Source organism: Cebus imitator, unplaced genomic scaffold (assembly GCF_001604975.1).
Source record: "Cebus imitator isolate Cc_AM_T3 unplaced genomic scaffold, Cebus_imitator-1.0 Scaffold546, whole genome shotgun sequence".
Classification (NCBI taxonomy): domain Eukaryota; kingdom Metazoa; phylum Chordata; class Mammalia; order Primates; family Cebidae; genus Cebus; species Cebus imitator.
This window is the reverse complement of record NW_016107861.1, coordinates 932,508-959,459: the sequence shown is the minus strand read 5'-3', so window position 1 is coordinate 959,459 and position 26,952 is coordinate 932,508. Positions and strand designations below refer to the sequence as shown.

Genomic DNA, 26,952 nt, shown 5'->3' with positions numbered 1-26,952 from the left:
ATTCAGGCACTGTGCTAGGGAGGTGCTGGAAAAACAAAGGCAAAATGGCGTAATTACATTGCTCAACAAGCTCAACCTAGTAGAAGTCTAGGCAAACAAACCAAGAATTATAATACCACAGTAGCATGCTCCCTCAGTCTGAGGAATGAAAACTACAGGGATAGGTAGGTACAGGGTAAAGAGGACAGACTTCACACACACACACATACACACACACACACATACACACACACATTTATGTAAACAGGACAGACTACACACACACACACACACACACACACACACACACAATTTATGTACTAACCAATATAGTAACTTAGCAGTCCTACGAACAGATTGACTTTTTATTCAATAAAGAAATCTTGAGGATAGAATTTGTGATATGCTCCCTATTATAAACCTACAGAAACAAGAAATTACTCTTTCCCCAAATCTAAATTTAATTTAATTTCCCCAAATTAAACCTGAGATACACAAAATAAAATATAACTCAGCCTTAACCAAAAAAAGCACTAACTTTTAGGTCAGATAGAAATATCTCTACAAGCTAAGTGTCAGGCAGAGGTATAGGCAGTTTAAATATTCTAAGAAAAAAAATTTTCATTAAAAAGTTAATTCTCTTTCCCCAGCTGTATAGAAAAATGTTCATCATTATATATGCATAAAACTAGTCTAAACTACTTTCCAGAAAGACCATCATAGTTAAGTTTAAAACACCCTTTGGATCCTCTTCCTTTTTTTTAAGGGGGAAAAAAATCCCTGTAATTTGGTAAAAAGCCTTAGGACATGCAGTTCTAACAATTATAATGAACTCAAAGAAAAAGCATTAGTCTTTATATCCCAGTCCCAAGATAAAACCTCTCTACATTTCATGAAAAGTCCCCAAAGACACAGAATCTACATCCAGGGAAGAAGAACAACAACCTCAAAACCAAATTCTGTCAATAATTTCAAAATAAACAGACCTATCTTTTCAAGTTATCAGCCCAGGAATAGTTCTGAAATTTTATATCCTTTTTCTCCCCTAGCAGTGAAGAACTCTGATAAAACAAAATAATAATAGGAATGGTAAGATAACATTTACTTAGCAAATAACCCATTTGTGGCAATCGGGTGGGCCCACCCACATGAGCCTACAAGCAAGGTGCAGCAGCCATGGAGGGCAACTGAGTGGGCGGTGACCACAGGCTCCCCACAACACCCCAGCCTGGCGGCCTGGTGTTGGCCCAGTCAGTGGAGACCTGTGGAGAGGTGCTGGCAGTGACCTCCACAAGCCCTCTTTCGCTAGAGCTGAATATATAGAACATCCTGGAATCCACCATGAACGGACAGTTGGACCTAAGTGGGAAGCTAATCATGAAAGCTCAACTTGGGGAGGATATTCCGCAAATTCCTATTCATAATGAAGATATTAATATTACTTACGATGAATTAGTGCTAACGATGCAAGGAGTTTTCAGGGGAAAGCTTCTGAGTAATGATGAAGTAACAAAAATATAAAGACCTTTTTTTTTAAATATATACAAATATTTTTTTTCTTTTTTTTTAATTGCATTTTAGGTTTTGGGGTACATGTGAAGAACATGCAAGATTGTTGCATAGGTACATACATGGCAGTGTGATTTGCTGCCTTCCTCCCCATCACCTATATCTGGCGTTTCTCCCCATGCTATCTCTCCCCATCTCCCCACCCCCCACTATCCCTCCATTTCCCCCCAACAGACCCCAGTGTGTAGTGCTCCCCTCCCTGTGTCCATGTGTTCTCATTGTTCAACACCTGCCTATGAGTGAGAACATGCGGTGTTTGATCTTCTGCTCTTCTGTCAGTTTGCTGAGAATGATGGTTTCCAGGTTCATCCATGTCCCTACAAAGGACACAAACTCATGATATTCCATGGTGTCTATGTGCCACATTTTCCCTGTCCAGTCTATCATCGATGGACATTTGGGTTGGTTCCAGGTCTTTGCTATTGTAAACAGTGCTGCAATGAACATTCGTGTGCACGTGTCCTTATAGTAGAATGATTTATAATCCTTTGGACATATATTCAGTAATGGGATTGCTGGGTCAAATGGAATTTCTATTTCTAGGTCCTTAAGGAATCGCCACACTGTCTTCCACAATGGTTGAACCAATTTACACTCCCACCAACAGTGTAAAAGTGTTCCTATTTCTCCACATCCTCTGCAGCATCTGTTGTCTCTAAATTTTTTTTTTTTTTTTTTTTTTTTGTGGCAGAGTTTCGCTCTTGTTACCCAGGCTGGAGTGCAATGGCGCGATCTCGGCTCACCGCAACCTCCGCCTCCTGGGTTCAGGCAATTCTCCTGCCTCAGCCTCCTGAGTAGCTGGGATTACAGGCACGCGCCACCATGCCCAGCTAATTTTTTGTATTTTTAGTAGAGACGGGGTTTCACCGTGTTGACCAGGATGGTCTCGATCTCTTGACCTCGTGATCCACCCGCCTCGGCCTCCCAAAGTGCTGGGATTACAGGCTTGAGCCACCGCGCCCGGCCCCGTCTCTAGATTTTTTAATGATTGCCATTCGAACTGGCGTGAGATGGTATCTCAATGTAGTTTTGATTTGCATTTCTCTAATGACCAGTGATGATGAGCATTTTTTCATATGTTTGTTGGCCTCATCTATGTCTTCTTTTGTGAAGTGTCTGTTCATATCCTTTGCCCACTTTTGAATGGGCTTGTTTGTTTTTTTCCTTGTAAATCTGTTTTAGTTCTTTGTAAATTCTGGATATCAGCCCTTTGTCAGATGAAGATAAAGATCTTATAACAATTTTTTGATAGTTCTGACCTTCCCTTTGCAATTCAGTGTGGTAGGATACTGAAACTGACATTATTTGTTAATGGCCAACAAAGATCCCTTGAATCAAGTCAGGTGAACTATCTCTGTCGAGAACTGACAGAACTTCGAAAAAAAGAACCAGGACCTTCCACCAATATTCCTGAAAATGACACTGTGGATGGCAAGGAAGAAAAGCCTGCTTCTTCAGATTCTTCTGGAAAACAGTCTACTCAGGTAGCAAGTATGTCAGCTTTTGATCCTTTTAAAAAGATGAAATCAATAATAATGTTACGTTGTCATTTGGCTTAACAAATGATCAGGTTTCAGGGCAACCCAGTGCTCCTGCAGAAGACTGTTCAGGGACACCTGACAGCATTGCCTCCTCCTCCTCAGCAGCAGCAGCTCACCCACCAGGAGTCCAGCCACAGCAACCACCATATACAGAGCTGAGATACAAGCAGGTCAGACTGAAAGTCCTATACCAAGAGTACCAGTAACAAGCCAGCTATGGGACACAGCAGCTGCAGGCTCCATCTCAGCAGCCTCAACAGTACGGTACTCAGTATTCAACAAGCCATAGTTAGCAGACTGGACCCCAACAACCTCAGCGGTTCCAGAAATATGGCCAGCAACCAACTACCCAGGCACCAGCTCCTGCCTTTCTGGTCAGCCCCAACAATTGCCTGCTCAGCCACCACAGCAATACCAAGAGAGCAATTATCCCGCACAAATTTATACTACCCAAACTTCTCAGCCTACTAATTATACTGGACCCCCCACCTCCCAGCCTCTAAACCTGGAATGGCTCCAAGCCAACCTTGGGTCTATCGATCAAGACCAGGTTTTACTTCACATCATCTAAGTACCATGACCTTTCCTCCGAGTAGGCCTAATCCTTATCCTTTCCTAATCCTAATCCCTTTGTCAGGGGCTATGCCCAATCTGGATCTGGTTATCGATAAGGAGGCTCATCTACACCAATTAATGTAGCTGCTAGCTATTGGCCTCCCAAAAGACTCTAGGACTATTTTAATTTGTACTGAAGTTCAGAAATTTTAAAAGCAAAGCATTTTTTATGGCATCTTTGTTGCTGTTAATTGAAAGTATAATTTGCTGAAACACAAAGACCAAAATGAAAGTTTTTTCCTCCCTCCTTAAAAATGTAGCAGCTTCTTACTTATTTTGGAACACTCCTCTTACATGTGTGTAAAGTGACTGACTTTCTAGCTTCCCTTGTCCAGAGGATATTAAAATGCTAGTGTGAGGTTTGGCCATCTTCCTTGGCTTTCTCATATTAAGATGTTGTACTAAAGTAGCCCTTTGAGAATACAACTAGATGTTATGTATAAAATGTAACACTGATAGATTAATAAAGATGGTTGAATTTTAAAAAACTATTTTTGCAGGTCTGACAGGAAAGTGTTATGCTTCCTTGTATTTATATTATTGATTTTATTATTCATATGCTTTAAAAGTCAGGAAAAGCAGATTGTTACTTAATCATTACTCAAGTTTACAAGTGAGATAAAGGATTCCCAAATATTTACATAACCTCTTCCTTGAGCTTCCCCTCATTTACTCCAAAGTGAAGAATTTAACACTGATGAACAACAATCTCAGTGTACGTATCATTCCAGAACTAGGTGCCTCATCTGGCTAACTTCTCTCTTTCGCAACTAATCTCATGAGTTTCTTATAACCCAGGAACTACGCTTATACTGACTGGTTGATCATTCCAAGCTACCAGTAACCATGTGAAATGTCCAAAACAAATCCTCACTCCTGCAAACACGTTCCAAGACTGTCCCTATAGTGAATCCAGTTCTAGGGCCTTTTCAGCACTTCAAATCCAATCTAGGGCAAGTGAGGGAAACGAACTTATATAAGACAGGATCCAACATGAGAATTTGAAAAGCCTAACACTAATTACTCATCTTACTACCTCTTCACTTGCCATCCTCCCACACTTTATCCAAAGCTGACCCTTAACTCATACCATTCTCCAGCACCTCTGATTTCTTTCTGGACTCTCCCAGCCTGATCTCTCTAGCTACCATGCTATTTTTTTTACTACCTTTCAATCCAATTCACAAATCAGAGAGGCAGTATGTTATCTCTATTATGTTTCCAAACATTCGTGGCCTAGTTCCCTGGAAGCCAGTCTTCTGTCCAGATTACTTACCAACTAATGGCAATTTAGATACAAAAGTTGTCTCTGAATTTTCTTGACCTCCCCATCATGAGACCACTGACCACTGAATCCATATGAAAGCTCTCTCCTCTGGTTGTCCTCTGTAACTCTCTTCAGTCCCAAATGTCTTCCTTCTTCCTTCTCTACCTTAAGACCCCTAACTATAGGTTTTCTCCAAGTCTCAGACTTAAGATTTTTACTTCTTTCCCTATACTCTAACTCACGTTATCACCAGATCTGACTGCTTCCTAAACAGTAATGTGTTCCCACTTCGTATTAGACATTTCTCCCTGCATTCATTCCCTAAGCATTCACCAAGTACCCGTTATATGCTATTAAGTGAGTTAAATGTTGAGGATATAGAGATCAATAAGGCCTACAACGATCACCTCTGCCTTCATGGATCAAAGACAAGTAAACAAAAATGTTTAAAACAATGTGATCAATGTGGTAATTCTCACACAGATGTACAGAGAAAAGAAAAAAACACATCAAAATGACATATGGTAACAATGGTTTCCTATACGGAGCTTATACACAATTATTTGCACACATTATTTCAATTAAGTCTCATAACAATACTAGAAGATATAAAATAAAAGGTAAAACTCTTTAAATAATTTAATACCAGATCATACAACTAGTAAGTGACTAATTCAGGAATTGAGGTTAAATGTGTCTGTGCCAAAACTTATGTTTTTTCTCCTATAATCAGTGAAAAGAAATCTACACCTGGTAAGTCAGGAGAGAGGTCTGTTAAGGACATCTATTTAAGATCAATAAGTATTTCCAGTGAGTGTTCAAAGGCATAGTCAAGAAGAGAACACTCAGGAAAATGACTAGCACAGGACAGAACTTACAACTTGCATGTCCCCAAAACCCTCAAACTCAATCTAAAACAAGCTCAGCATCTTCTTCAAAGAAGTACTGTACTGTATTTCATTACTAAGACACACTTGGTGATCAATTTTTAAAATTTCTGAAATTGCGATGTAGACATCACAGTGTGTCACAGTTAATTGGAGTATTGTTTCTTTCCTTAGTGGAACATAAGATAATGGTGCCTGAGAATTTCTGACTTCTTAGATGTGATAACAAATGGTAACTCTCTCCTAAATTTAATTCCCAAATTTAAATCACTTGAATCACCAAGTTCTATTTTTTTCCATAATAGCCATTCTAATCATCCATTCTTTTCAATTTCCCTGCCACCAATCTGGTTTAAGGTAGTATCAATTGTGCACAGATTAAATACCCTCCTCACTGGTCTCCCTGAATCAGTTTCCCCCTACCTATTCTAAATCCTCAAATACAGCACTATGAATCAGTTTTTCAAAACCACCACTGTATGCATACCACTCTTCCTCTCTCAAATTGGTTCCACACTGCATATAAGGGAGATTCCAATCTAGTTTCAAAGACTTCCATAAACTAGCCTAAGCTGACCTTCAAACAGTTTCTCTTCTACTAATCAATAAAAGCCTACTCTAATCAAGCTCTTCTATTTATGGTCTCTTCAAATACTCTAACCTCTGTCTATTAACTTCATGATTCTTTCCATCTGAAATTCACCCAACTCTTACACTATTTGAATCAAATGTCAAGGCTCAACTCAAGCTTCATAACCTCCATGAAATCTCCCTCAATCATTCCAAGCCATTTCTTCTTCTGAAGTTCTATAACATGTACTCCCTTGAATATTGTTGTATTTAACTTTTCATAGGAGTTTATGTCTTATTTCCACAATGAAATTAAAAGGATCAAAAGCAGAGACTATATGTAACAATTATGCAGCATAGTTTAGCAGTTACTTACACAGCTTCTGGGGTCAAAGTACATAGGTTTGACTCTCATCTCTGCCATCTTTCTGTGTGACCTTGAGCAGTTACTTAATTTCTCTGTTTCAGTTTGTAAAATGGAGGCAATGACAGTATATACCTCAAAGAGTTGTGAGAATTAAATGGTCATGTAGGACCTGTTCTTGATACATACTATGCACTCTGTAAGTGTTAACTGCTATGAATTTGTAAATAAGAAAAATTACCACTTAAGTGGTGGTAAGTATTGGAAATACTACATAAGTGTTAGCTTTATGCAGACAAAAGCTATTACACAAATGTCATACAGACATTCTGAATATTAAGTATGGTGCAGACATACTCAGAGGTAGAATCCCCTAGCTCTGGAAATCCATATTTATAAGCCAGACTCAAAAAATAGCCGAGCATGGTGGCAGGCACCTGTAATGCCAGCTACTTGGGAGGCTGAGGCAGGAGAATTGCTTGAACCTGGAGGCAAGGATTGCAGTGAGCCAAGATTGCGCCATTGCACTCCAGCCTGGGTAACAAGGGTGAAATTCCGTCTCAAAAAAAAAAATAAAAAAAGAATCTCCATGTTCATGGTACCCAAAATAATAAGTACGCGTCACGTACTCAGTATTTACCTGATGGAAGAAGGAAGAAAAGGTCTTAACATGAGAAGCAGCTTTTTAGGAAAGTGTCTATTTCTGACATTCTGGGGGAGCAGTTGAGAAATCTGTCCAGAAATGGAAAGAAATATCTATTTTAGGGTCTGTAAAGGCTAATCAATCTCAGGAGGAATTGACAGGAAAATGACAGGAAAAGACATTCCACAGGAAGCAAAGCTAGCTGTTTATAAATGTACATATTTCATGTACACCTGCATTATACAGTTCTGTAGTAGCTTTGTAGTTGTGAACAGCATAACAGGCACATAAAGTTTCTTGGTGAGTTTAGGATAGATAGGTACTTACTGAGCATGCCTCTGTAATTGAGGTCCATATCCCGGCTCTCCGATCGCACTTTAATGGCATCCAGAATGGCATCAGGAGACAACAGTCCCGAAGGCCTCACAACATTCAGAAGTTCAGTGAGGCTCATGAGAGGTAAACGCACAGCCTGCATGATTTCAGCATGATTCTCCTTTGAATTATGCTTACACCAGTTTAGTAGGGCTAGGAAAATATCTTTTTCGGGAGCTGCAAATGAATCTCTTAACACGATGTTTAAAAGTGCTGTCTGAAAAGGATAGAAAGGTAAAATTCCAGTCATATGAAGTTCAACCATTGCATGATCAATCAGTAAAAGCTTACAGAACAAGTATAACTTATATTTAGCCAATTAACTCTTTTTGACCCTCTTCTTCCCTTATGCTTTGTGCCACATATTCTCCTGTACATTATGGCTGTGTAAATAACAAGGATAGTGGCACCTTTCTTTTATGCTCAGGTATCTTGTACCACTGCAACAAACAACTAGTCTTTCCAAACACATCTGCATCCATCTTTTTTAAAACAGCAAAAAGAAAAATGCCAAAGTGAAAAGCTGTCAATACATACAGATTCTTCAAGAAAGTATACATTGTTAAGTTAGAAGGATACATCTGGCATTTAAAATTCAAAGTGTTTTGTTTTACAGTATTACTTTACTACCATATTTTTGGCTTTCAGATCTCCAACCTGACCTCCAGCAACAATGGTGCAACCCTCAAAGATCACTGTCTTTAAAAGCCAAGTAGAAAAAAAGAAATAGGATCACACAAATCTTAATTTACACTCAAATCAAGATATGTAGCTTTTCAATAGGTTTTCTCATTAGAAATATCCAGGTTCTAGAAGGAACACAACAAGAGAAATGGAGAGATAATCACTACCCAGAGTTCAAAGGAAGATTTGAGCAAAACAGTTTTACTCTAGCTATAATACTGAATTTTAAGCCAGCAAAAAAAGCAGTGACTTAAAGACCTCTTTTATGAATTTGCCTGCTTGCTCTAAGGAAGTATTAGTCACACTCTCTGTCAGAGAAAAACAAAACCAAAAGGTAGTATGCAATACCACAAAAGATCCTATTTGGTTGTCACTACACTGAAAACAACTACTCAGCAGCACAGTCTCTTTTACACATAAAACTTACCAGAAGAACCTTAAAGAAAACACAAACAACCAGCCCCTCTCTTTTATGATCTAGAGTCCCAGTAGCTGGAGGCAAGTGGCTAGACCAGATAACCTGTTTGATACCAATGATTTTTATTTTTTTATTCTTAATCCATTGCTATACTTTTGCTTTACAAGTATAAATAAAACAATGCATGCCTATAAATTACTTGTAGACAAATGACACACACCTTAGAAAGGGAGAGGAAACCTTCACTTGAGAGCACCTCCTGAGCATTCCTGTCCATAAACATGCAGCACATACAAGTTAACTTGGGAAGTGAGTACAGACTGGCAACATCAAAAGTCATACAGACATTCTGAATGTTAAGTATGGTGCAGAGATACTCGGAAGTAGAATCCTCTAGCTCTGGAAATCCATATTTATGAGCCAGGCTTAAAAAGTCCAGCAGCACCTCCTCCTTCTCATCAGTCAGCGTTGCCCGCCCTGTGTAGATATACTTGAGTAGCATTGTGAATGCTTCTGCAGTGGTGTCTTGGAGAGGAATTTCTGCTTCAGGCTGAGACTCTCGCATTCCGCCATACAATAATGCTCTGCACATCAGGGAAGAAATATAGGAAGAAACCTTCAAATAGGATTTGCTACAAAATATTGGAAATAACAGTTATCAACATTATGCAAATATAAATTTGTTTAATGACACAAAGATCCAAATGAAAAAAATGCAAAGTAATCATATAAAATGGTTCTTTAAAGGAAGCAAGAGGAATGATTTCAAAACTACTGAATTAATTCTATAAACCACTGAAATATTCTGAAATTTCTTCTGAGATATTCTGAAAGCTCAAGATATGTGATAGGTATTAAATAGAAAGATGAGTGTGATCTTTTGAGAGGCACAATGAAATTGATAAAAAGATGTTAAAGGTCAATAAGGCAATTTAAAAAGTAAAACTCTATAGGAAAAGATATAACCAGATAAAGACGAACACTAATATGATGCCATTCTCCCCTGTAAGACTGGCAGAAATTAAAAGGCTTGTTAATATCAGTGCTGCGAAAGCAATGGAAAAACAGGTTGAATAGGTTGTTTGGTGCACTGCTTTGAGAGTACAAATATGCAGCCCTTTATGGAAAGAAATTTAGTAGCATATAGTCAAGCCTAAAATGTGCATACCCTTCAACTCAGTAATCTCTCTATTAGGACTCATTTCTAGAGAAATAATACAGTAAAGAAAAATGTGTAAGAATGCACACTGAAACAACTGGAAGAAATCTAAATGTCCATCAACAGTAACATGGTTAAAAAAAAAAACTGTGATATACATTCTCTGCAGCCTTTAGAAAGATCAAGGGAGATCAACAGGTACTGTTTTGAAAAGATGTCCAGGATATGGTAGTTGAGTAAGTAAAATTGCAGATCCATATGCACTGCATGAAAAAAGTATATAACCACATATTTACATGTTTATGCATATGTGTCTATATAGATATTTCTTTAAATCAAATCAGAGGAAATCAGATTGGATTTAAAGATTTTTAAAAAATCAGAGGAAATTCATATTAAACTGTTAACATCACTTATCTCTGGGACATGGTATTAGACGGCGGGGAGAAAAAGACTTTCATTTGTTACTTTATAAATTAAAAATGAAATTACTGATAGGGTTAGGGTGATTTTTTATTTTTTTCCTTTCAGATTAAACAAAAAGCCCTACATTATTGCTTATCTAAAAAAAATGAAAACTAGACAATTCAGTTAGGTAATGAATTTGAATTTCTACCTCTATTATCGCTTCTCGGTCTTTTGGCTGAGATCAAGTGTTGAATTTCTACCTCTATTAATCAAGCAGTAATAATATGAAGCAATTAAACTTCCAACCTATCAGGAAAGAAAGAAAGGAACAGGATAAGGGAGAAGTGCAGAAAAGGGAGAGAAGAATAAAGAATGAGAAAGAAAAGATGCAAAAGTGATGGGAAAAGACTGGAACCAAGAAAGAGATTCTCTCTGTTCCTAAAATTCTCAGAGTAGGACTAGCATTTCAGGGTTACCTATCTGGAACTTGTCCCACACTACCCAAGGACGTAGCATTCTTGCTTGCCCCAGGAAAACGGCTGAAACCATCCAGCAAAGATTCATTAATATTCTGAGCACACCTCTTCACTGGGTTATACGCTGCCTAAAAATACCCTTGAAGGTTTCCATTAATCCAGAGAGCACCCAACCATTATCCTAAAATTACCAAATTAAATAACTTCTCCTTTTTGGGGAGACCTCAACAAGACTTAACTCCAGTCCTGTATGATCTGTGGTATTTATCTGGATTCTCAATGCTTTAAAAGTGGTTTTGATGAGGCTCCCTGGGAACAATAAATATGAACCCTCAAGACAAGCACAGAGGTTAGATGTTTACTATGAAAAGTTTCCTCTTATACAGTTCCTTATCTGGGGATTGATAGGCTATTATGACAGTACTTCCGCATCTTCTGACAGCTGACAGTTCATATCCTTTGCATATGAATACTGTCAGCATTGAGAATCTAAGTAAGGCAGCATTGAGCTTAGCTCTAAGGTAGACTTAGAGGTAGAGCTTAGCTCTAAGGTAGTCTAAGGTAGACTCTGAGCTTAGCTTAGTGAGCCAGCAAATATTACAAAGGTTAAATATCTACAAAGACATCAAGAACAAGGTCAGTAAGTGGGGGTAGAATATTCCATTCACTCAATACGATCTTCAACTTTCTAGAAGTATTTGAGTTTCTTTTAAGATATACTAATCACCTAAACGATACCCACACAGAGTTGTTTCAAATTATTTTTGAAAGAGGGCAAAGTATACAGTATTAATAAATAATAAACACAGGCTGAGAAGTTCTGACTTAATAAAAAGTGGACTCTTATAAAACACTTTAATAGTAATGACTGGACTAAACATTTTAAAAGGGAAATAAACACAAAAGGAAAAGTGTGCAGAGGACAGAGGCTAGTAAGAAATAATGGCTGGACCAAGGTCAGATGCCTTGGTAGAGTTGACCACTAGGAAGAAGAGGAGAGTGTTAGAAGTTTTAACAGACTCCTCATTTTTCTAAGCTCCTGGTTTCACCTACAGTGGCATTTTACATGTATAAGATAAGAAGTTTATGAAAAACCATAGAAGCTCTAGCTATAGAGTAAATATTTCCAGGAGACACACTTTACCACAACACGTCTGACTCTAGGTGTTGCTGTCTCTCTTAATTCTGATTATAAAAGCCAGACTGCGGTTATCACTAGAAGGTAACTGAAATGTTCTCTAAGCCAATGGTATCTCCATTTCAGGTACCAGGTTTCCCAGATATAACACTGTGAACCATCTTTGTCCTTACAAATAGAAAAAGATCCATTATCAAGCATAAATTATAACTCAGCAATTCAGTGATGACTCACTTTTGACAAATATTAGGTAAAATGTAGAGTAGTTAAAGATCAGCTTAAGATTTATAACCCTGGAAATTAGGACTCAAGTAACAAACAATAACTGCATATAAGTATACCTCTTAGACCTGCTGGGTTACTAACAGGTCCTAGACCTCAGCAGTCTCAAACCAAGCGGGTATATGTGCCCATTAGCAGGTCCAGGGGTCAGTCTACCTATACAAAAGGAAGCTTAAGTCCCATTAGCCATCTACTGTGAGGAGAAGGTGAGGACAACAAAGACTCAGCCTGAGAAACATTCTTGAGACCTTGAAAAATGGCTGATTGGGCACCATCCAGGCTGGGAAACCTTCCAACCCTTTAATTTTAAGATGGCTCCTAAAGGAAAAGGCAATTCTCAAAAAAAAAAAACAAAGTCTACAAAGATGAAATCTTTATAGATATTCAATTGAGGGATGCAAAAATTTGTCATCATGCTTGGTTACATATTTTTCACAGAGCAGAAAATACCAGTGTTTTCTACAGGTGAACTGAATTTTCAAAAAAGTATTACACACTTACCGAAAATATTGGCACCTGGCTGCTAAAATCACCCTGTGCGCAGGAAAACGTTTCTTTTCCACAACAAATGTGACGTCGCCATATTCTTCCCCAATCAACAAGGCACCAATATGTTCAGACAAAATGTGCACATGATCAATTTCCCCCACTGCAGTAAAGGGGCGAAGAGGGTGGCTGTTACTCATCTTGTGGAATAGACGATAGTCGTTGATCTATCATATAAAGAATGAATGAGGGTTAGCGGGGGGAGGGGTGTACACTTAGAAAATCACATACCATAAACATAGCTAAGTAAAAATTTAAAGTGCTTAGAAAAATTCACATGAGAGAGAGTTAATCAGTGGTATCTTTATTAACTCATTTATTCTAAGTAGCAATTCGGCCTGCTTCCCTTAAATGTACTCCCTTCATTGTCTTATCACACTAGGAAAGCAAAAATGCCAGGGTCTCCAAACACTAACAGCACTTGGCGCCATCACAGTCTAGAAAACTGAGCCCAAACACAGGTCCCATATTCCTTACAGTACCCCAGGAAAAGAAAAATCAACAATCAGAATAACTTCTCTCTTTTACATATATTGAGTAAGGTTGGGTATACAATTATACCCAATAGAAAAGTCATTCAGGCACAGATCTAGGTCTAAATTACAAACAGAATAGATAAAATAATGAGATTTCAAATAAGAAGTTTTGTTCTGAAACCATCTCAAATATTTTATTTAAAAAAATAACAATCTTCTGGAGTCACAAAAATAACTTGACATTTATTAATGAACATTTGCAGTAGCGTCCTAAGCTTCTCACATTTAACAAAAGAATAACCCCAACATTTTTCTCAAGACTGTAGCTTCTATTCCACACTTGTTGCTCTGATGATCAGGCTGCCAGTGTCTACCAGCACATCATTACATTTTGTCTCATTTACAGGCAACTTCCTTGCTTTTGTATGCAATGCCTTTCTACAAAAGTATCTGAAAATCAAAGGGCTAAAACATTATTAACAGCTTTACATGTAAGAAGGGGTAGAGTATATTCTTAAAAAGCTAAAAATGTTTATATTTTTTAATACCGAATGTACTTGCAGGTACTGTTTAAAAAAAAAAAAAAAAGTTGGCCAGGAGCAGTGGTTTACGCCTGTAATCCCAGCACTCTGGAAGGTTAAGGCGGGTGGATCACAAGGTCAGGAGATCGAGATCATCCTGGCTAACACAGTGAAACTCCATCTCTACTAAAAATACAAAAATGAACTGGGTCTGGTGGCGTGCACCTGTAGTCCCAACTACTTGGGAGGCTGAGGCAGGACAGCCACTTGAACCCGGGAGACAGACGCTGTAGTGAGCAGAGATCACACCACTGCACTCCAGCCTGGCGAGAGTGAGATTCCGCCTCAAAATACAAGTTGGTCTTGCTCTGTTTGCTCTGTTGCCCAGGCTGTAGTGCAGTGGTGCAATCACTGCTCACTGTAACCTTGAACTCCTCAGCTCAAGTGATCCTCCCACTCAGCCCACCAAATAGCTGGGACTAAAAGGTGTGTGCCATCATGGCCAGCTAATTGAAGGTACTGCTTTGATAAGTGTAGTAATGGGCACGTACGTCAGAGCCTTGGCTAGCATTCATATGCCCCAGGTGAAGAGGTGGCTGATAGCTCAGAGGTAGCCAGCTACTCCTCTGCTGCATCCGAGACTAGAGAAATTGAGCCAGATATGTTTCATCCAGTAGACCTCCACATCTTTTTTAACTCTCCACTTGAGCCACAATTAAAGGTTGAACAGCTCCTAATCTTTAATCTTCCATATCCAGTTCCATTATTAGCAAGGTGTCTGCAAAATGGTGTTTTTCACCTGTGACTGCAACAGAAGATCTTCATGGACCAGGTTCCAAATCCGCCTGCTTCAGTTAACCTACTACCATACACCGACCCTCAAAAGAGGGAGCAACAGCAGTGATGCAGAAGAACATGGAAAATGAGCTAGGCAAGAAGACACCTGCCCCAGGTAAGTGGGCAAAATCCTGATTACCTACAGTAGGAACATCAGAGAACTAGCAGTATAATCCCCTAACTGCCAAGGTAAACCCCTCTCCCTCAATTGCAGCCTTCATTTGAAAGCCCTAAAAACAGAATGATCTCTAGTCACTTGTGCATGAAAGACCAAATTCAGCTTAAGACAATCTATTTGAGAGTATGAGCAAGTAATGTGTGACACAATAGTCTTAATGTGTATATACAACAACAGTGTAATACAGGAGTTGGCAAACTTTCTATAAAGGGTCAGATGGTACATAAAGCTTTGCAGGTTATACAGTCTATGTCAAATGATTCAGCTCTATGGTAGGAGCCTAAAGGCAGCCATAGACGATAAGAAAATGAATAAACGATGGCTATGTCCAGTAAAACTATTTCTACAAAAGATCTAGATTAGACTCACAGGTCATAGTTTGCTAACACCTGGTATAACCCGTGATCAAGCACTGACCTCAAGGACTGGCTGTACTTTAGGCAAACAATCAGACTGGGAATTTTGTTTGTTTGTTTTTTGCTGGGTTACCCAACTGATGTTTCTATGATCATTTCCTATGTTGGTCAGGAAATTCAGAAAGCTACTGGTACCTGACTTCAAAAACTCATTCCTCTTCAATACAAACTCTCACATCACTATCCAACATTTCAATGATTGTGCATGACTCTAAAGAAAACACTTTCCCTGTCTGAAAAGGCACAATGTATATACCCAGTAAATATATTCTCTGGTATAATACTTTCTTAATATTTTATCCATGTCATGGCTAATACTCAAATTACTTACTAAATGACTCTTGATGAACAATGATTGTTTTTTGGTTAATCAGCTCAGAAGGGAAATTTATAATTCTTTTTTTTTTTTTTTTGAGACGGAGTTTCGCTCTTGTTACCCAGGCTGGAGTGCAATGGCGCGATCTCGGCTCACCGCAACCTCCGCCTCCTGGGTTCAGGCAATTCTCCTGCCTCAGCCTCCTGAGTAGCTGGGATTACAGGCACGCGCCACCATGCCCAGCTAATTTTTGTATTTTTGATAGAGACGGGGTTTCACCATGTTGACCAGGATGGTCTCGATCTCTTGAATTTGTGATCCACCCGCCTCGGCCTCCCAAAGTGCTGGGATTACAGGCTTGAGCCACCGCGCCCGGCCCGGAAATTTATAATTCTTAAACTGATATATCATAAACAATATTATATATGTATGTATCTACCACAGTAAGTTCTCCAGATCTTTACTTCTCAATATATCTAATTTCATTTTATTTTAATTATGTTTTTCCAAATGGAGACATGAAACTGTTTCGTGTACAGAAAATAGCCACTTAGGATAAAATAAACACAATTTTATTGGCATATAGAATTTTAATTAGACTAGTGATTCTCAATAAGCTTGCCAAACATTGGAATCACATGGGGAGCTTAAAAAAAAAAAAAAAAAAAAAAAAAGATGCTTGAGTCCCACTCCTCAGAGACTCGTATTTAACTAGTCTAGAATGGGGCCGAGGCACTGGAATCACCATTCTGAAGTGCTTCAACTAAGCAACTCAGAAAAATAGCCACTGATTGATTCCTATTGTTGTAGGTTTCCATCTCTTGCTCAGGTGTGCAAGTATACAAAAAAAAAAAAAAAACCCACAGAAAATATTCATTTAGGATATAATTTAATTTGAATCTTATTGCAAAGATGCAAATGGTACTAACAAAGTTATCAATACCACAACTTTATACAGAAAATGAGTATTTTTTTCACCAATGGGATAGTTTATTTACAAAGTGATAGTTTCAGTCTACCTGTATGTATTTTAGAAAGTATGCTTGCTAGGCACAGTAGCCCACGTCTGTAATCCCAGCACTTTGGGAGGCTAAGATATGAAGATTGTTTGATGCCAGGAGTTCAGGACCTCGTCTCTACAAAAAAATTTAAACATTAGCCAGGCATGGTGGCATGAGGCAGTAATCTTAGCTAATTGGGAGGCTGAGTCAGGAGGATTACTTGAGCCCAGGAGTTAAAGCTGCAGTGAGCTATGATTGTACCACTGCACTCCATCCTGGACAACAGGGCAAGACCTTGTCTCAAAAAAGAAAAAGAAAAGAAAGAAAAGAAAAGAAAAGAAAACCAAATTAAAGTTAAATGGATTAGGAAATAAAGAGGCAAAATAATCAATATTTGCAGATAATGACTGCTGACATGAAAAATCCATGAGAATCAACTGAAAAGAGTATTAGAGAAAATAAGAGCGGTTCACCAAAGTGACCACATAAAATAATTATATGAAAATATATAGCATTCTTCCATGCCCAAACCAACCAGCCAGAAAATATTAGTGAAAAGATCTGCAATTTGTAACTGTAAAACACATGTAACACATAGCAATAAACTCATAGGACATGTAAGGAAATCATAAAACTCTACTGAAAGATTTAAGAAAAATACAGAGACATAAATTGTTTGGGGACAGAATGATCCAATATGATAAAGAGATCCATATTTTCAACTTACCATGGATTTATCAGGATGTAACCAAATTATAAGTCTAGGGGCATCATTTATATAAATGTAGCATTTCAATTGAATGGTAGAAAATATGAATTTTTTCAATAAAAGGTATTGGCTAGCCATTTGGAAAAAAGTAAGCTGAATATTCACATTAAAGTACAAAATGAAATATATATGGATGTCAGCTTCAGCACTTTCTGTAATAGCAAAAAAAAAAAAAAAAAAAACTGGAAAAAAAACCCTGAAGGCTCATTTAAAGAGAATTGATTAAACAAATAATGGTACATATATAATGAAATATTATATATTTAAAAAGAATAAAGTTAGATACTAATGAACTGAAAAAATCTTAAGTATGTGCATTTACATGCAAAAGACAAAACAATAGTAAAATATTTTGTTTAAAAAAAACACTGAAAAAGGAAGAATATACATCAAATTATTAACTAAGGGTTAACTAGATTGGGGCTGTGGGAAAATTTTACATAGTGTGCTACATACTTCTGTAATGTTTACAAATTTTAAAGTGTTTATTTGTAGTAAAACTATAAACAAATATTTCAGTAAGTTTGGCCACTAAAATTACAATATAAATTGGTTTGTGTATGAGATAACAAGTGTTTGGATTTGCCACAACCAATAGAACCTGATTTAGTGACTAAGACAGAAAGCAAACAGAGGGACTATATATTATCTGCACAGAGAAAAATTAATTAACACCTTGAAGGCAAGGACACAGAGTTCATTACACTTAAAACCAGCAAGGAAAAAAAAGTTCATTACACTAAGACAGGTAAATCAGATACCTGGGCAGCATGGCCCCCTAGGACACTCTATCTGACATACGCCAACTGAAGATCTTCACCTAAGCGAGTTTCAGTGTGACTTTTTCTAGAACTTAAGGCAGATTTTTTCAGATGCAAAATGTTGTTTGTTTTGCTCCTACTGACTGACAGTCCTGATGTCTAAACTTGCTTATCCTCACAGCATAAGGCAAGGGTAATCTATTCACTCAAACTGTTCCTTCAAGGTGGGGGGAAGAACAGTAGAAAGGCAGGGGAACGAGGGACTTACACTGAGAGGACATGAGTATCTCAACCAGGAAATGGTGCCTTTCATGGTACCATATACAATTATTAGTTTTGGATTCTGGGACCTCATATGAATTTATGTATTAGGGATGGTGGTATAGAAACTATACTATTTTTTTTGTCTAGTTAACTTTCATGAATTCAAGTGCATTAAAAATCAAAAATGACTAAAGCAGCAATACTAAAATCCTGAGGGTTATTGCCTGCTTATTATGTGGTAAGAAACCAACACTCATTTGTTCTAACCAAAATAATAAACAATGTCCATCAGTAAACTGAAAGTACCATATGTAGTACACAATGCTGTCATGTTATAATTGCCTCTTAAAGGGGAAAAAACCAAGTTCACCCAAATATAATTTCTTTACTTAAAGCTCACCTATCTGTTTACAAACTTTACTTTAACCAGGGCTAACTACATTTTTTAGAATTAAAGTTTATTCTCCAGTGTTTAATAAGGAAATAGTCAAAGAGCAAAGTTCCGCCAGGCGGAAATGCCAAAGAGTCCTTGAACACTGTATGAATCTCCCCTGGGAAGCCCTCTCTGCCCGGTGTATTTCCTGACTGAAAAGTCTTTATGGGAAAAAAGACCTTCTGCTCTTTAATTGCAAAATATAAATGATCTTTCTCTTGAGGAAAGAGATGGCATTTACAAGCATATGGTTTAGCAATTTCTTTCTGCTCTTGGTACCCATGTGGTGTGTAATTTGAAGTAGTACTCCTTAAACTTCAAATTAATATCGCTTGGGGAGATAAATGATGTCCTGTCTGCATCTTAAACACTCTCCCCCTCAAAAAAAAATCACATTCTACTTCTCACAGGAAGGGTACTTCACTTCTTTTGATATATACTCCGCCCTTGTCATCCAAAAGTCTAAGGAAACAAGTGAAGACTGACCATACTGTTAGACATAACCTTGGCTCTGATATTTTGCAAACCAATTCGAAACCCTGCAGAAGAGAATGATCATTCAGTAAAGTGCTACAGTAAGGACACGACCGGAGTTCACATGATAGGATTCCTGACATATCTTTTTCTCTGGGAAAGACTGAGTGTCCAGTTCAGCTCCAAAGTCTTGTCATTCTATAATTTTATGTTTGTAAATAAATGTTTACAGATATGCTCAGGTTTGACCACTAAAGAATTGTATCATAAAAAATATTTCACAAGATTATTTTATTGAGCATGCATGTAATTCCAGTTACCTACCACATTGATTCTCCACTTCTTTACCAATGGACAAACTAGTTTCTGAATATGTTTACAATTCATTCAATAAAAGACTTATTAAGCTCTCTCTACAATACAGGCTCAGTGCTAGGCGACAGAAACACAAAGATTAATGAAAGTCTCTACCTTTGAAGAACTCATTGTCTACTAAGGAAAGTAGGACTAGATAACAAATAATGTAAATTCTAAAACTCGTAGGCCAGGCCATGATTTTATGAGATTTAGAAGGTCAAATACTTCCATAAGTACCATACCAAAATGACCACAAAGATGCTAAGCAAAATATTAAATGAACAGGAACTCAGAAAATTACCAATTATATTCTTAGATGAGAGTAAGGGTTAATATTCAAATAATTGGCTACATGATCTCCAAAGTGGGCTGCTCATATTCCAGGGAGAGTGCAATACAAACCACAGGAATTTAGAAAGAAAACATTAACACTTATATTGATGTGTTTGTATGTAAGTATCTCAGAGATGAGGTCATGCTATGTTGCCCAGGCTAGACTCCTAGGCTCAAGTTCTCTTCCTGCCTTAGCCTTTCCAGTAGATGGGACTACAGGTGCACGCAACCATGCCTGGAGTGATATTAATTTTTAACCCAGAAAAATGAGAATAAAAATCAGCTTTGCTAATTCTTTTTTTTCTTCTTCTTTTTTTTTTGAGAGGGAATCTTGCTCTGTCACCCAGGCTGGATTGCAGTGGTGTAATCTCAGCTCACTACAACCTTCATTCTCCTGCCTCAGCCTCCCAGGTAGCTGGGATTACAGGCACACACCACTATGCCTGGTTAATTTTTGTATTTTTAGTAGAGACGAGGTTTCACCATGTTGGCCAGGCTGGTCTCGAACTCCGGACCTCAGGTGATCAGCCTGCCTTGGCCTCCCAAAGTGCTTGGGATTACGGGTGTGAGCCACCACACTCAGCCAGCTTTACTAATTCTTAATAAATGGATAGTACTGCCTCCCTCTCATAATCTACATGTGAAAAATAGTCATTTGTGTCATAAATAGGTGACGAGAAAAGACTGGGAATTCCTTAAAAAGGCGAGGCTAAAAGTAGTGCATGGGAAGTATTAAGTTAACATGTGCTTGCTTAAATGAATTTTCTAAATGTTATCTGGTTTTAATAAATTCTTTCTCACAAAACGGCAAGTGAATTATAAAAAGGTTTCCACAGTCTGGGCAACATAACAAGATCCTTTCTCTACAAAACTTTTTGTTTTGAAATTAGCCTGGCATGATGGTGCGGACATGTGGTCCCAGCTACTAGGGAGCTGAAGCAGGAGGATTGGTTGAGCCCAAGAAGTTGAGGCAGCAGTGAGCCATGTTCATGCCACTACACTCCAGCATGGGTGACAGAACAAGACCCTGTGTGATGGTTAATATTGTCAACTTGATTGGATTGAAGGATGCAAAGTATTGTTCCTGGGTATGTTTGGGAGCGTGTTACCAAAGGAGATTAACATTCGAGTCAGTGGACTGAGAGGCAGACCTACCCTCAATCTGGGTGGGCACCATCTCATCAGCTGCCAGCATAAAAGCAGGAATGCAAACAGCCGACTTGCTGAGCCTTCTGGCCTTCATCTTTCTCCCACGCTGGACACTTCCTGCCCTTGAACATCAGACCCCAAGTTCATCAGGTTTTGTACTCCTGAACCTACACCAGTGGTTTGCCAGGAGCTCTCCAGCCTTTAGCCACAGACTAAAGGCTGTACTGTCAGGTTCCCTATTTTTGAAGTTTTGAGACTCGGACTGGCTTCCTTGCTCCTGAGCTTGCAGACAGTCTAACGTGGAACTTTACCTTGTAATCTTGTGGGTCAATATTCCCTAATAAACGCCCCTTCATACATACATCTATCCTGTTAGTCCTGTCCCTCTAGAGAACTCTAATGCACCCTATATTAAAAAATGAAAAAGGTTCCCACAACGAAACCAATGATTGAAGGCAACATTGTCAACATAAGCAAATAATAAGAAAATGGCCAATATGACAACTTTACTACTTACCAGTAGTAAAGATTTCATAAGAAAGCGACACTTGATTATTTTAAATGATTAAATAAACCATTTGAAACATACAATATAATTTACAATGAACTTCCACACAAAAAGCATTAAAATATTTCTTGAACAAATATATATTTGTTGGATGTTTTAATCTGAAAACAAGCTTAAAACAAAATTAGAATCTGGTAACAAATGGACCATTTTACAGTAGGGACACTGAAAGGACTTCTTACCTAACAATAATGGCTACTATTTATTGAATACTTACTGTAAGGCAGACACTGTCCTAGCATTTTATATATATCATCTTACTTAATATTCAACTTGTCCATACCCAGTAAGTAGCAGATTCAAAAAGGGTTTGTCAAGGTCCTGAACTTAAAAGACCTTGCTACAGTGAATGTAAGGTATCAGAAATGATTCTGACTCTGACTTCTAGATCTGCCAGCTAACTCCTCAGAGCAGTGCTTCTCAAACTTTAATATACCATCTTCAGACCAGGTAAAATATGCTAAGTGTGATAAGAATGAAATGCTATTTTTCATTCCTCTTTGGGAAGATTACATATAGATGTGCCTTGCTAATACAAGGAGAATAATTCATATTGGAACTGCAATATACAATCTAGTTACTTAAAAGTTACAGAATAAGAATACTGTTGATACACATATGCATCAATATATACTACAGGGTTAAGTGAACAACCTGTAAGAAACTTAAATGAAAACTAAACAGTAATTTATAATGAAAAAATAACTGAAACCAATGAAAAGCTCAACTCAACATATACTGATGATATATGTCTTTCTAAAATGTAAAGTAATTCCAACTTATGCATGTTCATAGATTCATATGTGAAGCTTTGCAAAGCTGCTAACGCATTGCACAGTATCCAAACTTCTTAGTAGAAAACTTAAATTAGAATCCTTTATAAACTGTAATATTATGCTAATGTAGGCTTATGTATGCCACATTTTGCATACTCTTAATACTTCACTTGATTGGTTATCAGTAAGTTGCTAAAGGATATACATAAATGAAAGACTATGAGATTTCCTGCTATTTGCCAATGTGTTTTGGAGCAGTGGCCTTGGGCCATCTTTTGAGGAATGTTCTTCTGGACTATGAAATGCTCCAGGCTCACTTTGTATAATAACTAACTCTGTGGTGGCTGGGAGAATCTACTCCTTTATTATTTATTATTTAATCACAAAATATCAAGACTCCCAAGGCAAAAAAGAAAAAAAAAGCCCAATTTATAATTTGTCAAATTATTTTTATTTTCTATTCAATTCAAGGCTTTTTCAGTCTCTCTGGAGTCAATCTCTTATTAAAACAACCTTTCCCAAGTAACTGTGAAAAAAAACAATAAAATCATTCAAATCAGGTATCTTCCAACAAAATAAATATCAAATGACCCAACTGAGCTTCATTCTGCTTTTAAGTCCCCCCAAAATCCTGAAGCTTTCTTCTTCCTTCCCTTCAGAAACGATCAGGTGCAAAAACTGATCAAGTTTTCATAATCTACGTTCTAAATGTTAACCTATAACCTACCTCATTCAGCCACCAAACATTCCCCTGTCTTTTACTTCTCATTTGCTCTAGTATGTGACTCCTTATAAGGCAATCTCTCATAAAATAAGATGACTTTTAAGAATGACAAGTCATAGATTTCAACTCTAAGAAGTTGCTATCACTTATGTAGCTCAGAGATTATATAACTATCCTTTTTCATACTCTCAGCCTTATTGGTCCCGAGTCACTGAAAACTGCATGATCTGTATTCTGGGAACAGAAAAATATATGCACCTAGAGCCAAAAAGCAATGAAAAAGTCATGATGAGTGCAGAGGTTATTAGTTGTAATAATATTTGAAAACACAAGACAAGCCATTTCTGTTTAATTTCTTCAGTGGCAACTTACGGGTCTGTAATATTCTTGCTCAGATTTAAATTATATGATATTTTCCTAATTAATAAAGGTTATTATAGCATGAACTCCCATTAAAGCAGTGGAATCATCAATTGCAGCAATATAATTTCTTTGTAGCAAAGCTACTGTGAACATTTGCATTACTGTCTGTGTAAAGGAAATTGGCTTTTCATTTGTAGAATGTTGTAAAAATGTTCTACTGTGCATACTTTGACTACTGTTTGTTAAACCCAGTATCTTGGCTATTTTCCGTGGAATTGTAAAATAAAGAGAGATCAACTCAGAAATTTGTACAACATAAAATCTTGATTTATAAGTGTATTTGTGCCATTCTAGAATATAATCCAAAGGAATTGTTCCACAAATTATACTAGTATTTTGTTCTTTTTCCCCCATATAACCTCTTCCCCATTTGTTTTATGAACATTGACTTTATGCCAACTCCAACATAACATTCTCTACTGTGATTTTTTAAAAAGCAGCAGCAGAAGAAAAAGAAATTCAGAAACAAGTATCCCCATGCAGTCTAGGAGTCCAAAATGACAGTTTAGGAGCCCGTTACTGGCTGTCCAAAAATTATAGCCATTGACCGGCTGAACTAAGGGGCCACCAAATTGACCAAGAATGTTTCCAAATCCAAATCTATAGTGTGTATGTAAGAATAAAGGAATGAACAGGCACAACTCAAGCCAACAACTTCCATTTTAGGAACAAAAAAGCTTAGGCAAAAAGAGTTTACAGCACGGGCAACAAAGTGAAACCTCGTCTCTTCAAAACAAACAAAGAAAATATTAGCTAAGCATGGTAGCGCACGCCTGTGGTCCAAGCTACACGGGAGGCTGAAGCAGGAGGTTCACATGAGCCCTGGAAGTCAAGGCTGCAGTGAGCCATAATCACTCCACTGCACATCATTCCACTGCACTCCAGCCTGGGTGACCAAGCAAGACCTTGTCTCAAAAAAAAAAAAAAAAAAAGAGTTTAAGTCCAAAAAGTCCATTTCTCTCCTAGCATTAGGAAAATAGACTTTTCCTATAAAACTGTCAGCCTTTCATGTTTCAAACTTAATTTTTCCACCAAACTTCCACAAACCCCCATGAATAAGCAAATTTGTGGCCTGCCTTTCGCTGCCTTCTGTCCACACATACACTTCACCTACGGTGTGGGAGAATAAAATCCAATTTAAAAAAAGAGAGAATAATATTTTTTTTCCTTCTGTTTTAGAACAAAAACGCTAACGGGTAGTAGATGGTTCTTCTGTATTCTGTGCACTAATACCCTCAAGACACTAATGAATAATTGATGAGCTTATGATTAGACTGCTAGCCTCAGTTTTGAACAACATTCATGGACCAAATTTAATTCACATCACATATTGAATTCTCTTTCTTTTATCATGATTGAAATATGCGTCAAGGCTGATCTCTGCTCCTTAGAATTTCATCAGTTGATGCTTTACCTGAAGTCATAATCTTGGTATGTGACCAACTCAGCTAAAGCACCAACTTGGGATGTCACTGACACAAATTCTCATAGCTCATCAAAAGAAGATACTGGAACTATGGCTTTGTAACAGAAGCTTACAATATAGGCACCTTAGAAATAAATATACTGACACAAGAAGAAGAGAACCTATTTACACTTCATAAGCAGAATACTTTCTGAAGGTCATTTGTAAAAGAAAAAATAAAATGTGGTTAATAAATTTTTTAAATATTAGATTTAATTAGTTGAAATGGCATCACACTATTTGACAAACATAAAGCCATCAAGTGTAGCAGAAATGTTGCAAAAGACAAATGCCAGCAGAAGTGTTGTAACAGACAAATGCCAACTTCTCAGAGTTTATATAAACCAAGAAGATTATATTTTACTTGGCTAACAGGAATCAGCTGCTAATGACAAATAAGATTCATAAAATACTCTCTTTGCTGTAGCCACGGTAATTCTAAAGTAACCCATATGCCCTGTGGATAAAGTGAGGTTTAAATAATTAAAGGAGGTAGCTTTTTAAGGATATTAAATGAAAGATGTTCCATGCAGAAAACACAGCCAGGGGAGGAGACACTCAGTGGCACTAACGGAAAATGTGAGACTGAAAAGGAAGTTTGCTTTGAGTAACAGAGAAGAGACAGAAACAAATAAACACTGTGGTAGAACCCTGCAATACAAAATGTGCCTAAACTACGATGTCTTCATAGAACAAAGATCAGAAAAGGAGAAGTACTCATAGTTCTGTGGGGTAAGATCTGGGGATATCATTTTAAGCCCCTTAAAAAAGGGAAAGGAAGGTTAAGCCACATTCTGTAGTCCTTCAAGCTCTAAAACTGTAACAAAATCATGTATGTAGAAAACGATGTTCTTGTATAATGTTGTAAGTATAAACTGGTTCAGCTTTTGGGAGGTCAGTTTGGCACAGTCTATCAAAATTGTAAATATACATTTCCTATGGCCCAGCAATTGTGTTTCTAAAAATACATAACGTTATTAATTACAGCATTGCTTGTAACTGCAAAAAGCTGGGGGGACTAAATGTTCATCAATACACTGAATAAAAAATATATTACAATGCATCCACACAATATAGCCATCAATAAGAATGGAATAGATCTGCATGTTCTGACTTGAGCGCCAAAGCATGGTAAGTGACATGAGCAAGCAGATCTCAGTACAATAGGATCCCTTTATTTAAATATATGGACTATATGGGAGGATATACATGTATCTAAATACATATATGTATATGTACATGCCTGGCATCTAGAAGGTACCTAAATATTTATTAAGTATCAAGTAAGCATACACATAGAAAAAAGAACTGCAACTACACACATCATACTATTACAGCAGTAACCTCCAGAGGGGGGAAGTGGGAATGTGGGAAGACAGGGAATAATTGGGAAGTTTTATGATTAAGCTTAATGTATTTCTGAAGTGTTTCCTTCTTTTAGAACAAGAATGGATTTCTATTTTACATAAATGACATTTTGAAAAATTTAAAGTGGAAATTATTAAAGGAGGATCAAAAGGATGCATTTTTAAAATGCATTTTCTTAAAAACATAGATGACCTCCTACTTGTGCCAAGAAACAATGCAATGAGACATGAGCAAACACTGATGCAGATAGAATTCTAGTTAACAAGAGGCTTTTTAGAATTAGCTAAATATGTGTCCAAATGCAAATCCTGGAGGGCAGTGACTAGGTCTTTATTCCTGGTGTCCCACAAGGATGTAATAAACAAGTTTGTGACACTAAACACAAAAGTGAGACTCCATGTGAGTCTCAAGAGTTGATTATA

At 37.5% G+C, this 26,952-nt stretch overlaps 1 protein-coding gene and 1 pseudogene across 1 annotated transcript in view; one reads left to right on the top strand and one right to left on the bottom strand.

Moving 5' to 3' along the window:
• Window positions 1–26,952, bottom strand: part of LOC108293746 (BTB/POZ domain-containing protein 9) — a 331,141-nt gene that overhangs the window by 288,995 nt on the left and 15,194 nt on the right. Inside the window, exons 2-4 of the mRNA XM_017515281.2 lie at window positions 12,877–13,088; window positions 9,133–9,496; window positions 7,763–8,027 (exon numbers count right to left, since the gene is read on the bottom strand). Of these exons, the coding sequence (XP_017370770.1) occupies window positions 7,763–8,027; window positions 9,133–9,496; window positions 12,877–13,061 (814 nt within the window). The 5' untranslated portion in view covers window positions 13,062–13,088. The remainder of the gene's footprint in view (window positions 1–7,762; window positions 8,028–9,132; window positions 9,497–12,876; window positions 13,089–26,952) is intronic.
• Window positions 287–7,755, top strand: LOC108293747 (annotated as a pseudogene).